The following is a 14,669-nucleotide window of genomic DNA, read 5'->3' as shown; positions in this document are numbered from 1 at the left end:
AACAGCAGGTCACATGCCCTACCAATCCAAAGCCGATTTCTTGAGTGGTGCAGGAGCTTCTGACCAATCGAGGAATCGGCAGTCGATTATCCAGTCGTCGAGGTTTGAGACCCCCCTTTTTTCCTCACGTGGTTTAGCCCACCGCCATTGGAGAAGGGGAGGGAGACGGAGCTGACCACACCGGAGAGGGGGAGGTGAGATACAGACATCCGAGGAATGTGCCTGTTTCCGCGCCGATCTCAGGGGTGGGATGGAATGAAAGAGGGAGGTCTGGGAATGGCGCGGAGGGGAAAGATCTTGCCCCCCGGAAATGGGTCAGGGCTGTTTCCCCCTCTCCTAGATAACCGGGGCGGGGCTGCCCCACCCAGGAAGGGGAGGTTGCCCCCGATGGAACGCTCTGGGGCAGGGGGTTATACTCTGACTCACACCTGGGAAGGAGCCGGGTGGCGGAGAGGGACCCCCCCCCCCCCGAGCCCCCTCAGCAGAGCTCTGCCATTGCTGGTGCGGGAGGCGCGGTCCCAGTGTGTCCCGTGCCCGCCAGTCCCCTCTGCCCGTCAGGCATCGCGCAGTGCGTGGAGAGAGGCCTCCGCTAACTAGGCTGTAACCTCTTCCCTAGCCCCCAGGAGTTTACAGGCGTGAGGTTTGAAAGTCCGCTCTTGTTTTCACACAGGGTGGCTAATTTTGGTTGGACGTATTCCTGGAGGTGTCATCCCGTGGCATAAACTTCTATTAAAGATTAATCTTGTATTGCTGGAGACTCCAGGACAGTCCTGGAGGTTTGGCAACCTTATTTTCAATGCTGTGCCTAGGGGCTGGCAGTGAAGCCAGAGGAGGGAGCAAAAGGGTAAAATGTTGATTTTTTTTTCAGTTTAGAGGGCTCCACGCCTTCTTTGGTGAATTGTTGAGGTTTGGCCCCCTATAGCAAAATAGTATTCTATGTAATAATCTCAGCTACTCTAGCAGTGTTGCCAACCCCAGTGTTCAAAACAAGTGAGTCAAATGCACCAAAACCATGAGATTGGCTTTAAAATCATGCGATTAAGTAAAATAATAGGTTTGGTGTTTTACTTTGTTTTTTGTTCTGATTTATGAGCCTTTAGGGTGCACTGGGGGACACATTTTGAAGTTTTCTCTGCAGCCAGAAGGGCTAGAAACTTGTTGATATTGTAACACAAATAAATAAGAGTTGTCACTTGGGTATCCCTCACTTTGCACTTTTATAGAGCTTTGTACTTTCACTATGCTATAAAAAATATTAACTAATCCTGTGATTGCCCTTAAAGTTAGTTTAACATGACTTTATTTCTTCTTATAGAACATTAATAACCATTAAATGAAGGTGGTGCACAAGCATTGCTTTTTCAGAACATACCTCGTTGTAAGGTTTATTTTGACAATATTTTCAGTGGTTCTCAAACTGTGGGTTGGGACCCCAACGTGGGTTGTGACCCCGTTTTAAGGGGGTCACTGGGGTTGGCTTAGGCTTACTGGGGCCAAAGCCCGAGCGCAACTACCCAGGGCCAAAGCTGAAGCCCGAGCCCAACTGGCTGGGGTCAAAGCCAAAGCCCAACAGCTTCAGCCCTGGGCAGCGAGGCTCAGGGTACAGGCCCCCTCCCCCTCTGCTAGGGGCGGTGGGGCTCCCACTTGAGGCAGCAGGGCTTGGGCAAGCTCAGTCCCCCCTTCTGGGGTCGTGTAATTTTTGTTATCAGAAGGGGGTTACGGTGCAGTGAAGCTTGAGAAACCCAGTGTATTATGCCACATCCTGAAGTCTGGCTGCCAAATATGCTGACCGTTGACCCACAGCGGAATATAAAAATTAAAGCAGCAGCCTTAAAGATACAACACACTGCTGCTGTGAATTTAAAACCAATAGCATTTTGCAGCCTGTTGTCACAGGAAATAAAATTACTTTCAGTTTTTCCTCCCACTCATTCCAACTGAAAAAGATATTCACCAAACTTTAAGAAGCTATATTTAAAATATAAATTTAAAATAGGTTTCCCTGTCCTTTCAGTGCTCTTCATTTTTGTCGTTGGCCGTATGTATAAAGGGGAAACAGTATAAGAAAAAAGTGAGAAAAGTTCTACTAGTACTTGTCCTTGGCAAAAACAACAACAAGGCCAACATCCAAAATATCTAGTGTTATACAGTCGCATGCTTTTACCCATATAAAATAACAATCGCACCATTAAACATTTGGCACAATAGAAATAAAGGCACTAGAACCAAATGCTGTCACAGGATTAATACTCTGTGTTGAAAAATAACCATCCAACTCTTTATCTAGCAGCAGGAGTACATAACAGCATTCTATTACAGTGATATTATCTCCAAGTCCGTTCCCCTCGGAAAAATTATTTGGTAAAAAAATGGCGTTGTGGGGGGTTCCAAGTTTATTTGTTTCTCATGGATGTCAAACCAAATTTGCTCCATTTAGAAGAGAAAATGGTTATTTTCTAATTGGAAGCCCTGCAAACTGCTTGGACACTTAATAGTCAAGTTGGGTTATTTCTTTCTTGTGTATCATCATGGGTAATAAAGTTCCTGCAAGCCAAATCATACCCTCATGAGCACATGTACAACAGGAACACAAATTGCCAAACCAGATCAGACCAATAGTCCAGTATCCTATCTTTTACAGTGATCAGTACTAGATTCTTCAGCTGAAGGTGTACTTTAAAATATAATATTAATATAATAACGCAGTGTTTTATGATGCTAGATGTGGTTATTTTCGAAGTGAGAGCTATTAATCCTGTGACAGCATTATATTTCAGTGCATTTGTTTTCACTATACCAATACAACTGATGACATATATGTCATCTTATGAAGACATATACATTTGATTGTGTGACATGTAGTGTTTTGGAGAATTTTCAAATAATTGTTTAAAGAGAGCAAGTGGCCAGATTTCATGGCTTTCTAAATCGTAACTGTACTACATTTTTAATAAATGTAAATTAACTACTTCACATGTATTTTGATATATACTATATGACTTCAAATTACTCTTTTCCCCAATTAGCAACAATTTAATTTAAATTAGGGACTAATTTATAGAATTTCATGATCGAAATCTATGCTTAAAGCTTAATCAAACAAACTATCTCAAATGTGAAAAATCTGATTTTAGTAAGTCAAAAATGGCTTGATAGAGCAAAGCAATTTTTTCACAATATAAATGGATATTCAAATACAATGTTAAACTAACATTAAGGGCATCAAAGGACTAGTTAATATTTTTACAGCATATTGAAAGTATAAATCTCTATAAAAGTGCAAAGTGAGGGATACCCAAGTGACGGCTCTTATTTATTTGTATTACAGTACTATCCGAGATCGAGGCCCAGATGTAATAAGGGCTGTATGAACACATTGTAAGAGAACCCTGTCCCAGAGAGCTAACAATCTAAATAAACAAGACAGAGAAAAGGTGTGAGGGGAAAGAGAGGCATGGAGAGATGAAGTGACTTGCCAAGGTGTCAGATCAAATCAGTGGTAGAGCTGGAAACAGAATCCAGGTCTCCCGACTCTCAGTCTAGTGCCCCATCCCCTAGAGTTGCTGTCTCCCATAAAGGTTATGATGAGGTCCTTAACTTACTGTAATAAATAGCCACAATAGGGCACTAGTCACACAGGGAACATCATTCTCTGCAATTTAGAAAATGCATGCATTTAAAAGGCAAGTCCTAATTTTACTGTACCTTAAATGCTTTTTACATCAGCTACTTCATTGTTACCTTTTTTACCTGTTACAGAAACGCATTTCAGGTTACCGTGGTCTCCACCATGATCTCACAGTGCTTACAAGATTTCTTAAAAATTGTAAATTTTCGTCCTCGGAGTTCCAAATTACATCAGTGTTTAAGAAGTAGCAAAAATGGTTTCAGCACCAAGTCACTTTCCAAACATCAAAGGCGAGTAGTTGTCACAGGTATTGGTTTAGTGTCTCCTCTTGGTGTTGGGACTCAATTCGTGTGGAATCGCCTTCTCCAAGGAGAAAGTGGGATTATCTCTCTGGATGGGGAAGAATATACAAGTGTTCCATGTAGAGTGGCTGCTTGTGTGCCAAGAGGAAATGGCAAGGGTCAGTTCAGTGAAGAGAACTTTGTGTCAAAATCAGAAAGCAAATCCATGTCTTCTGCCACTATCATGGCATTGGGTGCTGCAGAGCTAGCAATAAAAGACTCTGGCTGGCATCCACAGTCTGAAATGGATCACTTAACTGCTGGTGTGGCAATTGGAATGGGAATGGTTCCACTGGAAGATATTTCCAATACAGGCTTGCTGTTTAAAACAAAAGGTTATAACAAAGTCAGCCCATTCTTTATCCCTAAGATCTTAATCAATATGGCAGCAGGTCAGATCAGCATTAGATACCAACTCAAGGGGCCCAATCATGCTGTGTCAACTGCTTGTACCACAGGAGCACATGCTGTTGGAGATTCCTTTAGATTTATAGGCTATGGTGATGCTGATGTGATGTTGGCTGGAGGAACAGAGGCTTCTATTAGCCCCTTGTCTATAGCTGCATTTGCAAGAGCTCGGGCACTCAGCTCTAACTTTAACTCAAGCCCTAAACTGGCATGTCGACCGTTCCACTCGCAGAGAGAAGGATTTGTAATGGGAGAGGGTGCAGCTGTGTTGGTGTTGGAAGAATATGAACATGCTATTCAAAGAGAAGCCAGGATCTATGCAGAAATTTTAGGTTATGGACTCTCTGGTGATGCTTGCCATATAACAGCACCTAATCCAGATGGAGATGGTGCTTTTAGGTAAGAATTTGTAGATTAATTTGACAGATACGTTATTAAGCTATTATTTTCTGTTGGTCAATATTCTCTGTAAATTTGTCAAGAGAAATAACATGCACCTCAGCATGAATACCATCCACATATCTTTTAACTGGTGTGAGAGTGTTTAAAATACAATGGCATGCAGATTTTCAAAAAGCCTGAAAGCTTAATCTGAACAATGGAAGATTTTTGTAAGGTTTTATCTTATTTTTCTTGTGGCAAGGTAGTCTCACTAGAGTCAGACGCCTCATGTAATATTATGGAAGCTTTATTCAATGTGGAAAATATTTCACTTTTACTTTTGATGTACACAGCTGTTCACCATAAATGAGTCCCAACTACACGCAGATGTTAAAGGCTAAAGTACAATAAAACCTTTTGAACCTCTGTATTTGAGAGGAGAGACATTCAGCTATGAAAGCAGGTAATGCTGCTACCTGTGTTCTTTAGGAATACTATTTAATTAGCCCACACTGAACTCCAAAATAGTACATTAACAGTTATGTAGTAGTTGAAGAATGCCGATTCCCAGAATAAGTACCTTAGATATTATCAGTGTGAATAGTCAAAATGCTCTGAAAAAGATTTAGGACTTGGTTTTAACAAGTTACGTTGATGTGTATGCAAAGCACACGGTTAAAATAGAGACCTGGTTTAAGGATCTTGCTTTGTTGGGATCGTAATGCAGACTCAATGCCTTCAGTGTAGTATGGGGGGAAAAGGTTAGAGTTGGTGGATGGACAGCAGAAATGAACTTTGGATTTTCACTTTGGTATGTCCTCAGATCTATGTTTGCATAGAATTAAGATACTATCACACTGTAGGCTGATTAAATGTCTTATTTTTTATAGGATAGTGCCATTTTTCAGCACTCTTTTGCCAGTCTTAAAATAGGGCTGCTTTTACAAGGGATATCTGTGGAAAAGAACGCATGTTGCTCTATCCATTACTGAGATAGAAAATCTTCTTTTATGAAGCTAGTTTACACACAGTTTATATCTTTTTACAGTTTCGCTGTTTTGACATTTTATGTTTATACATAAGAACATAAGAATGGCCCTATTGGGTCAGACCAAAGGTCCATCTAGCTCAGTATCTTGTCTTCCAACGGTGGCCAGTGCCAGGTGCCTCAGAGGGAATGAACAGAACAGGTAATCATCATGTGATCCATCCCCTGTCACTCATTCCCAGCTTCTAGCAAACAGGGGCTAGGGACACCATTCAACCATAGAATAGAATCCCGCCCATCCTGGCTAATAGCCATTGATGGACCCATCCTCCATGAATTTATCTAGTTCTTTTTTGAACCCTGTTATGGTCTTGGCCTTTACAACATTCTCTGGCAAGATATTCCACCAGTTGACTGTGCATTGTGTGCAGACATACTTCCTTTTATTAGTTTTAAATCTGCTGCCTATTAATTTCATTTGGTGACCCCTAGTTCTTGTGTTATGAGAAGTAGTAAATAACACTTCCTTATCTACTTTCTCTACACCAGTCATGATTTTATAGACCTCAATCATATCTCCCCTGAGCCATCTCTTTTCCAAGCTGAAAAATCCCAGTTATTAATCTCTTCTCATTCGGAAGCCTTTCCATACCCCTAATCATTTTTGTTGCCCTTTTCTGAATCTTTTCCAATTCCAGTCTTTTCTGAGATGTGGCGACCACATCTGCACACAGTATTCAAGATGTGGGCGTAACATGGATTTTTATAGAGGCAACATGATATTTTCTGTCCTATTATCCATCCCTTTCTTAATTATTCCCAGCATTCTGTTCGCTTTTTTGACTGCCGCTGCACATTGAGTGGATGTTTTCAGAGAACTATCCACAATGACTCCAAGATCTCTTTCTTGAGAGGTAACAGCTAATTTAGACCCCATCATTGTATATGTATAGTTGGGATTATGCTTTCCAGTGTGCATTACTTTGCATTTGTCAGTATTAAATTTCATCTGCCATTGTTTTGCTCAGTCATCCAGTTTTGAGAGATCCTTTTGTAGCTCTTTGCTGTCTGCCTGCATCTTAACTATCTTTAGTAATTTTGTATCATCTGCAAATTTTGCCATCTCACTTTTGATCCCTTTTCCAGATCATTTATGAATATGTTGAATAGGACTGGTCCCAGAACAGACCCTAGGGGGACATCACTATTTACCTCTCTCCATTCTGAAAACTGACATTTATACCTACCCTTTCTTTCCTATCTTTTAACCAGTTACCAATCCATGAGAGCACCTTCCCTCTTATCCTGTGGCAGCTTACTTTGTGTAAGAGCCTTTGGTGAGGGACCTTGTCAAAGGCTTTCTGAAAATCTAAGTACACCCTATCCACTGGATCTCCCTTGTCCACATCCTTGTTGAGCCCCTCAAATAATTTTAGTAGATTGGTGAGGCATGATTTCTCTTTACTAAAACCATGTTGACACTTCCTCAACAAATTATGTTTATCTAGATGTCTGACAATATTGTTCTTTATTATAGTTCCAACCAGTTTGCCTGGTACTGAAGTCAGGCTTACAGGCCTGTAATTGCCGGGATCACCTCTGGGGCCCTTTTAAAAAATTGACATCACATTAGCTATCCTCCAGTCATTTGGTACAGAAGCTGATTTAACTGATAAGTTACCGACTACAGTTAATAGTTCTGCAATTTCACATTTGAGTTCCTACAGAACTCTTGTGTGAATACCATCTGGTCCTGGTGACTTATTGCTGTTAAATTTAATTTATCAATTTGTTCCAAAACCTCCTCTAATGATATCTTAATCTGGGACAGTTCCTCAGATCTGTCATCTAAAAACAATGGCTCAGGTTTCGGAATCTCCCTCACATCCTCAGCTGTGAAGACTGAAGCAAAGAATTCATTTAGTTTCTCCTCAATGGCCTTATCATCCTTGAGTGTTTCTTTAGCACTTCGATTGTCCAGTGGCCCCACTGGTTGTTTAGCAGGCTTCCTGCTTCTGATGTACTTAAAAAAAATTTGCTATTACTTTTTGAGTCTTTGACTAACTGTTCCTCAGATTCTTTTTTGGCCTTCCTAATTGTATTTTTACACTTCATTTGCCAGTGTTTATATTGTGTATATAGTGTTTGATAGTGTTTATATTTGTATATAGTGTAAATACCCTATAATTAATTTAATTATGAATGAAATAACTTACCTGTATCTCTCTCTCTCTATATATATATATATCTACCGCTTGAGAGCCTTGTGTAGGCTGACTATATAGGTCTTTGCTAAAGATCACAGGTAGAGCTTTACTAGTCTTCACAGCTTATTGTAGTATTATACTAAAACTTTTACGTATCAGTGCAAAGTAATGGTTTTCATAGCAGCTGTGATGCCCTTTGTGCTTATGGCATATTGTTGTTACCATAGGAAATGGTCAAAGAAAAAGCGAATATGGTAAAACAATCCAAGAATACAGACTAAATAAAAAGTGAAAGCATGGATGACAGTGGCACCTAATCAAAGCCAACCCTATTTGTCGATAATCTGGGTTTGCTGAGTGTGCCCGTATGAGTCAATGCACTGTACTGACCCCATTAGAATTATTATTGTAGTGATAGTTCATAGTCATTTCAGTTCTTCTGTTCTTAATATACCATGCCTCCCAGGATTTTTTCCTTTCTAAGGATGAACTGCCCTGGCAAGGGAATGGACTAAATGACCAAACAAGTAGCCCTCTATATTTTATGTTGTTCTGATGTCTGTGTTTAATGCTATATCTTTGGGTTAACAGATTTTAAAGTAGAAGACTAATTTACCAGTTTTCTCCTTACAGTACTTGATTCATACGTAATTGCTTTAGACATTTATTTAGACTTTTAAGACATTTATGATGAGATACTGAGATTAACTGTGAACTTTCTCTCAAATTACAGATTTTTTTCACCACTGAGCTGATATGATAATACATTTGTAACACAGTTTTCCTATATGCATCTTATAATTGTGTCAGAATATGAATTAAATTCACAACAGGAAATAAAGCATTTTATATTAAACATTTTAAATTATGAATTGTGATATGTTGTACATTAGCAAAGAAATCTGAAATGTATACACTACACTTATTACTGTATATCAATTATTGGCTTCCCAATTTACATAATTTCAAGGGCATATAGTTTTTGTGAGATTCATAGATTCATAGATATTTAGGTCAGAAGGGACCATTATGATCATCTAGTCTGACCTCCTGCACAACGCAGGCCACAGAATTTCACCCACCACTCCTACAAAAAAACCCCTCACACCTATATCTGTGCTATTGAAGTCCTCAAATCATAGTTTAAAGACTTCAAGGAGCAGAGAATCCTCCAGCAAGTGACCCGTGCCCCATGCTACAGAGGAAGGCGAAAAACCTCCAGGGCCTCTTCCAATCTGCCCTGGAGGAAAATTCCTTCCCGACCCCAAATATGGCGATCAGCTAAACCCTGAGCATATGGGCAAGATTCATCAGCCAGATACTACAGAAAATTCTTTCCTGGGTAACTCTGATCTCACCCCGTCTAATAGCCCATCACAGCCATTGGGCCTATTTACCATGAATATTTAATTACCAAAACCATGTTATCCCATTGTATCATCTCCTCCATAAAATCCATAGATTTTAAGAGCTACTTCAGCCTGATAATAATATATATGTAGGACATGATCCTACATGTGTTAGGCAAAACTCTCAGTAAAAGAGAACAGGTCTGGGCCCAAAACTTGTGTATATAATGCATACAGTAGAATATATGTGATATATAATATATTTGGATAATATAGTAGCCCTAAGGAGTGTAGTAAGTTAAAATAGTTTAACTATTTCCCTTCTGGTTGATTAACTTTGTTGCCAGTATTCTGGCTTGCTAGTAAGTGACAAACAGGATCACTCAACTCTCTGACTTAAGTTAGAAGCTGGATTCTGCAACATGCCTGAAAAGGCGGAAGAAAGACTCAAAGTCAGAGATGTTTAAATTTATTCAACATTTGGTATACCAATAGAGCTCACTTCCTACTCGTCTGTTGCTCTGCAGATCTGTCATCCATATTATATTACTCCTGGAGGAATTCTGTGCCAAAAAAATAAAAATTCTGTACCAAAATTTAAAAAATTCTTCTCACAATATTTGAAAATTCTGCAAAATTCTGCATATTTTGTCAAAATAACACAATATAATCATTCTAGTTTCAATTATTTTGATAATTTATTTCAAAATATCTGTCAGCAAGTATGCCTGTAACAATATTACCAAAAAAAAAAAAAAAGAAAAGATTCTGGTAATTTTTTTTTGACAAATAGATTCTTTACTAGGCATATTAATACAGAACTTTGAGTAATTAGTTTAAATTACAGTACAGAACTATATTTCCTGCACCTGTCAGAAGCAGTGCAAAGGCTTGGGGGAGTCAGGAGTAATGGAGCTGCTGCGGGAGAGGGAAGGAGCCTAGGAGTGAGCCTGGAGATGTTGGGTGTGACCCCATGGGTCTCTGCAGCCCACATCCCCAGGCTTAACACTTTCACACCACTAGCTCCTGAGCATATGCCCCAGTCTGTCCCGCCCTGTCATTCTGAACCCCAGTCTGTGACACACACACATCCCCTCCCTCCGCAGCCCTGTGTGCCCCACTCTGTCCTAACCTGGCTCTGCGGCTGTGATGAACTCTACTCCTGGGGGAAATTCTGCAGCACTGGGCATAGCATTTTTTTTTTCCCCACAGAAAATACATTCTGCTCCTTGGGGCCAGAATGGAGGTATAGGTTCTCAGTGTAGTTGACACTGTGCTCCCAGTGAATCTCCTGTTATCTACTGGGTTTGGGGCCATAGCCCTACTTCTTCCAGAATAAGGAAGACAAATCCTCCCCTAACCCTGAGGGAAGAATTCAAAAGAAGCTCACAAGGAGAACTGTGGAATTTCCCTGCCCCTTTGGATTTTTCCCGGGGGAGAAAGCAGTTTGCACTAAAGTTCTGAGGATGTGTCTAGGATTGTTGTGAGCAAAAGGGAATAATATAAACACGAGGGACAGAAAATGTAAAAGTTAGGAAACTTTTTGTTTAATTTGCTATGATCAAGATGGTTGCTGTAATCACAGAGGGAACTCTGCTTTTGATTGAGTACCTGGCGGCTAAACTAGAGAAACTTCAGCAGAGGGTAATTGAAGTTGTAAAATAGTTGGGAAAATAATTTTTAAGATAAAATTTATTTTAGAAGGAAAATGATTGACCTTTGGATTAAAAACAGACTTCTAATGGACAACAATATCTGTTATCTAATATCTGATATCTATTATATCCCCTTTTTCAACCTGTGGTATAACAGTCTTTCCGCTGTAGACTTTAATTCCAGTCAATATATTCTATAGAAGAATAAAATATTTAAGATACCCAAGATCTAAGTGTGTATATTATTCTTATGTTGCTGATAAAGTGTATGGGTCTGATTCTGCTCTGCCTTGCACCTTGTGTAGTCATTTATATTGGAGCAAAGTGCCTGTGAAATGCAACCATTCTGATTTAGCATTTAACAACCATTTCCACTCTGAACAGATGGCGGTGACTACAAGAGACAGTGGGAAATCAAGCTCTCTGTTTTTCTTTTTCCTTAGATGTATGTCTGCAGCAATAAAAGATTCTGGAATATGTCCTGAGGATATAACATATGTCAATGCACATGCCACTTCTACACCACTTGGAGATGCTGCTGAGAATCAAGCTATCAAGAGACTTTTTAAAGAGCATTCATACACTCTTGCAGTTTCCTCAACAAAGGGAGCAACAGGACATCTCCTGGGGGCTGCAGGGGCTATAGAGGCAGCTTTTACTGCACTGTCCTGTTACCATGGAATTTTACCACCTACTCTCAACCTGGATAAAACTGAGCCGGAGTTTGACCTTAATTATGTTCCGCTAACAGCCCAAGAGTGGCAAAGTGAAAAACGACGCATTGCTCTCACTAATTCATTTGGCTTTGGTGGTAGTAATGCAACACTGTGCTTTGCTCATGTTTAGCTTACAGTGTGTTGTGTGTGTGTAAATACTACAAATGCAGATTGGTAAATGGCCTGAAAAATAATTTGTGGTACTACATTATGTTTTGTTGTACTGTAACACTTTTTACATGAACCATATCCCTTTTTATCCAGTCACATTGGCGACTTGCTTATTTTTTTCTTAAGTCTTCCAGTCCTTACCTATTTATACTTCAGACTACAAAAGAATGAGTATTACTCCTTTAGAGTCTGATCTTGCAAATGCTAAGTGCTTTCTTTGTTTTCATTCACTTCACTGGGAGGTTAGGATGCTCTGCACTTGGCAGGATTTAGTCCTTAGTATGACAACTCCTGTTTGATCAACAGCCCCATTCACCTCATTCTCCCCTTTAATATATTGTTTGCATTACTTCTGGTTATTACTTTGAAATACCAAATTCAGCACTTTAATTAGGAATGTCATATTTTAAAAAGAAAGGTATTAAAGTTGAAAATGCTCTAAAATGCTTTATATTAAATTAAATATTCAAAAGTACATACCACTGTTAAAAAAACTATTAATTGCGCTCTCTCTCTCTCTTTTTTTTTTTTTTTTTTGGTCTGTAAGGTCAAGAATGTAAAAGTAGAATCTAAATGGAATTGTTCTTGCAAATGGTTTGGTAAAGATGTGGCTCAGTTAGATAGAAAAATAAACCTATTTCAGCTATTTTGAGTGAGGGAGAATCTGTCAAAACTGAGGGCTTTATTTACATCAGTGCTATATGTTTTGCAACATCAAAGAAGTAAACTCAGCTGAATTGCCTCTTCCTCAAAAGATTTAACAGTGAACAGAAGTTTATTTGATTTGAAAGCATGATGGTTTTGTGTCTTCTTTGTATGTATTGGGAATCCTGATTTTGTTTTAAATTTTAATAGAAAGATTTAAAACAAATAAAAATTCTCCCACTGTGTTTGCAGTCCAAATATTCCAGATCCTGTCTGTCACTGACTCATCTATTTTAATTTCCATGATAAGTGATATGCAAAGGTATATAGCATAAATAGTGAAAAGTAAATTATATTTTCAAAATTCAGTTTTACTAATTGGTGATGTTAATGTAGGATATATTGCCATTAAAATCAGTGGGTGTTAAGTGAGTTCAGCACCTTGCAAGTTAGGGTGCATAGGAACGAAGCTCCTATTTTCTAATGATATGTCATGTTTATCTTGACAGTCTTCCTTGAATTTCATAAACAGAGCTTTTTTGATGCATCAGAATGGTAATAATATAGAATTCAAATGAAGTGCTGAATTTATAGCTGCTGCATCCCTTACTTCATAATATCATTTTGAGTCTGTCAGTTTATGACTTTATAAACAACTTAGTTGTTCAGTTAAAAATGAATCAAATATAAAATTTCCCACAGAAATATATTTACCTTAGAAACATTTTTTACATTTGCTCCTCAAATCATTAGTACAAGATTTGAATACAAAGACCTTCATCAAGATGAAATTACTCTGGTTATACATGTGGATATTTAACCTCATATCTTCTTTTACTAAATGAAATAAACAGACTCACAGAAAAACAGATGGAAATTTGTCCTTCTGTTGTGCTATTATGCCATATAATAAGGTAGAACTTTCTTGTTGGATCAGAAAAGTGGTCCATCTAGTCCAGTCCTATCTCCAGAAGTGGCCAGTACCAGCTGCTCTGGGGCAAGCAGCAAGAAATGATGCAGTAGGCAGTTATAGGGAAAATTTCTCCCTCCCTCCCTTCACTCCCAGTTGTTAGAGATTTGTGTATGATATAAACCATCAGGGTTTATGTATCTTCCAAATATTTTTTTTAATATTTACTATTATAATTCTAGATAGTCTTTATTATAAATGTCCAATCCTTTTTTGAATCATGCTAAGCTTTTAGCCTCAGTGATATGTATAAAAGGACTGTTAAGTGCACAGAAATATTAACAGCAGTCATTGAAAACGAAGGCTTGAACTCATGGTCTCCTGGCTCCCATCTCAATGCATCTTTGTGCTAACCTACAGGATATTTTTATTTTAGGAGTTTCATAAAGTGCTTTTTGAATAGATCTCAGAGTGCTTTACAGTAGTGAGTAAGTATCATCCCTATTTTGTTTGGTGATAGGGAAACTGTGGCACAGAAAAGATAAGTGACTTGGGTCAAGTTTACACAGTTGAGAACATAACTGGAGCTGGGAACAGAAGCCAGGTTTCCCATTTCAGTTACCATGACCTATCCAGACTGCAACATGGATCCTAATGAAAGCTGTATTGATTCTCACAGCTACAGTTATGCACCATGTCAAGTTATGGATAACTAATTTATGGGGAGATAAAGAGTGCTATATGAGAATGGGCAGTATTTAACAGTAAAGGGATGGGGGTCCTGATTAAATGTACAGTTTTTAAAAGTGTTAATAGTGAGCAATACAAGATATTGCTGAAAGAATAACAATGAATTGCATTATTATTTGTATTACCATAGTACCTAGGAACCTAGTCACTGACCAGAACCTGCTAAGTGCTGCACAAACACAGAACAAAACAGCATCCCTGCCCCACCGGGCTTACAATAAATGTAAAAATCTGATAGATTACTTAGAAATGTTTATACAGCTGAAGGAGGCCCATTAAAAAGCCAGAACCTTGTACACTGTGTGGGAACTGATGACTCTAAGATGACGGTACAAGGTATATTAATGAACTGTCCTCTCTTGGCACCTGCTACATTTGCAGCGGTGTCTTTCCTCCCTGACATTGTTTTTCCAAATATTGTAGGCTTATAGACTTTTCCGCACAGGTAATGTTCAAAAGTTTCTATATAAGGTCAGACAGATCTCTATCTTGTAGCTCCTCCTCTTCTCATCTTTGCTAT

General features: G+C 38.9%; 1 protein-coding gene across 2 annotated transcripts; it reads left to right on the top strand.

The window, feature by feature from the left end:
• On the top strand, positions 1 to 12,732 carry OXSM (3-oxoacyl-ACP synthase, mitochondrial). 2 transcript variants are annotated; one of them, XM_077811255.1, is made up of 3 exons: positions 1 to 194; positions 3,760 to 4,776; positions 11,401 to 12,732. In XM_077811255.1, exons 2-3 carry the CDS (start codon positions 3,791 to 3,793, stop codon positions 11,801 to 11,803), a joined length of 1,389 nt encoding a protein of 462 aa, XP_077667381.1. In that variant the 5' UTR covers positions 1 to 194; positions 3,760 to 3,790; the 3' UTR covers positions 11,804 to 12,732. The 2 variants fall into 2 exon arrangements, with proteins under 2 accessions (XP_077667381.1, XP_077667380.1); XM_077811254.1 differs by lacking the exon at positions 1 to 194 and adding an exon at positions 695 to 844.
• Positions 12,733 to 14,669: the final 1,937 nt, after the last annotated feature.

Source organism: Eretmochelys imbricata, chromosome 2, assembly GCF_965152235.1.
Source record: "Eretmochelys imbricata isolate rEreImb1 chromosome 2, rEreImb1.hap1, whole genome shotgun sequence".
Lineage (NCBI taxonomy): Eukaryota > Metazoa > Chordata > Testudines > Cheloniidae > Eretmochelys > Eretmochelys imbricata.
This window is presented reverse-complemented; position numbering and strand designations above follow the sequence as displayed.

What these genes read in the sequence shown, in the direction of transcription:
- OXSM (XM_077811255.1), top strand. Translation starts at nt 3,791, where the DNA reads ATGATCTCACAGTGCTTACAAGATTTCTTAAAAATTGTAAATTTTCGT. An exon ending in GATGGAGATGGTGCTTTTAG is followed by an intron (nt 4,777 to 11,400) that starts GTAAGAATTTGT and finishes CTTTTTCCTTAG; the next exon opens with ATGTATGTCTGCAGCAATAA.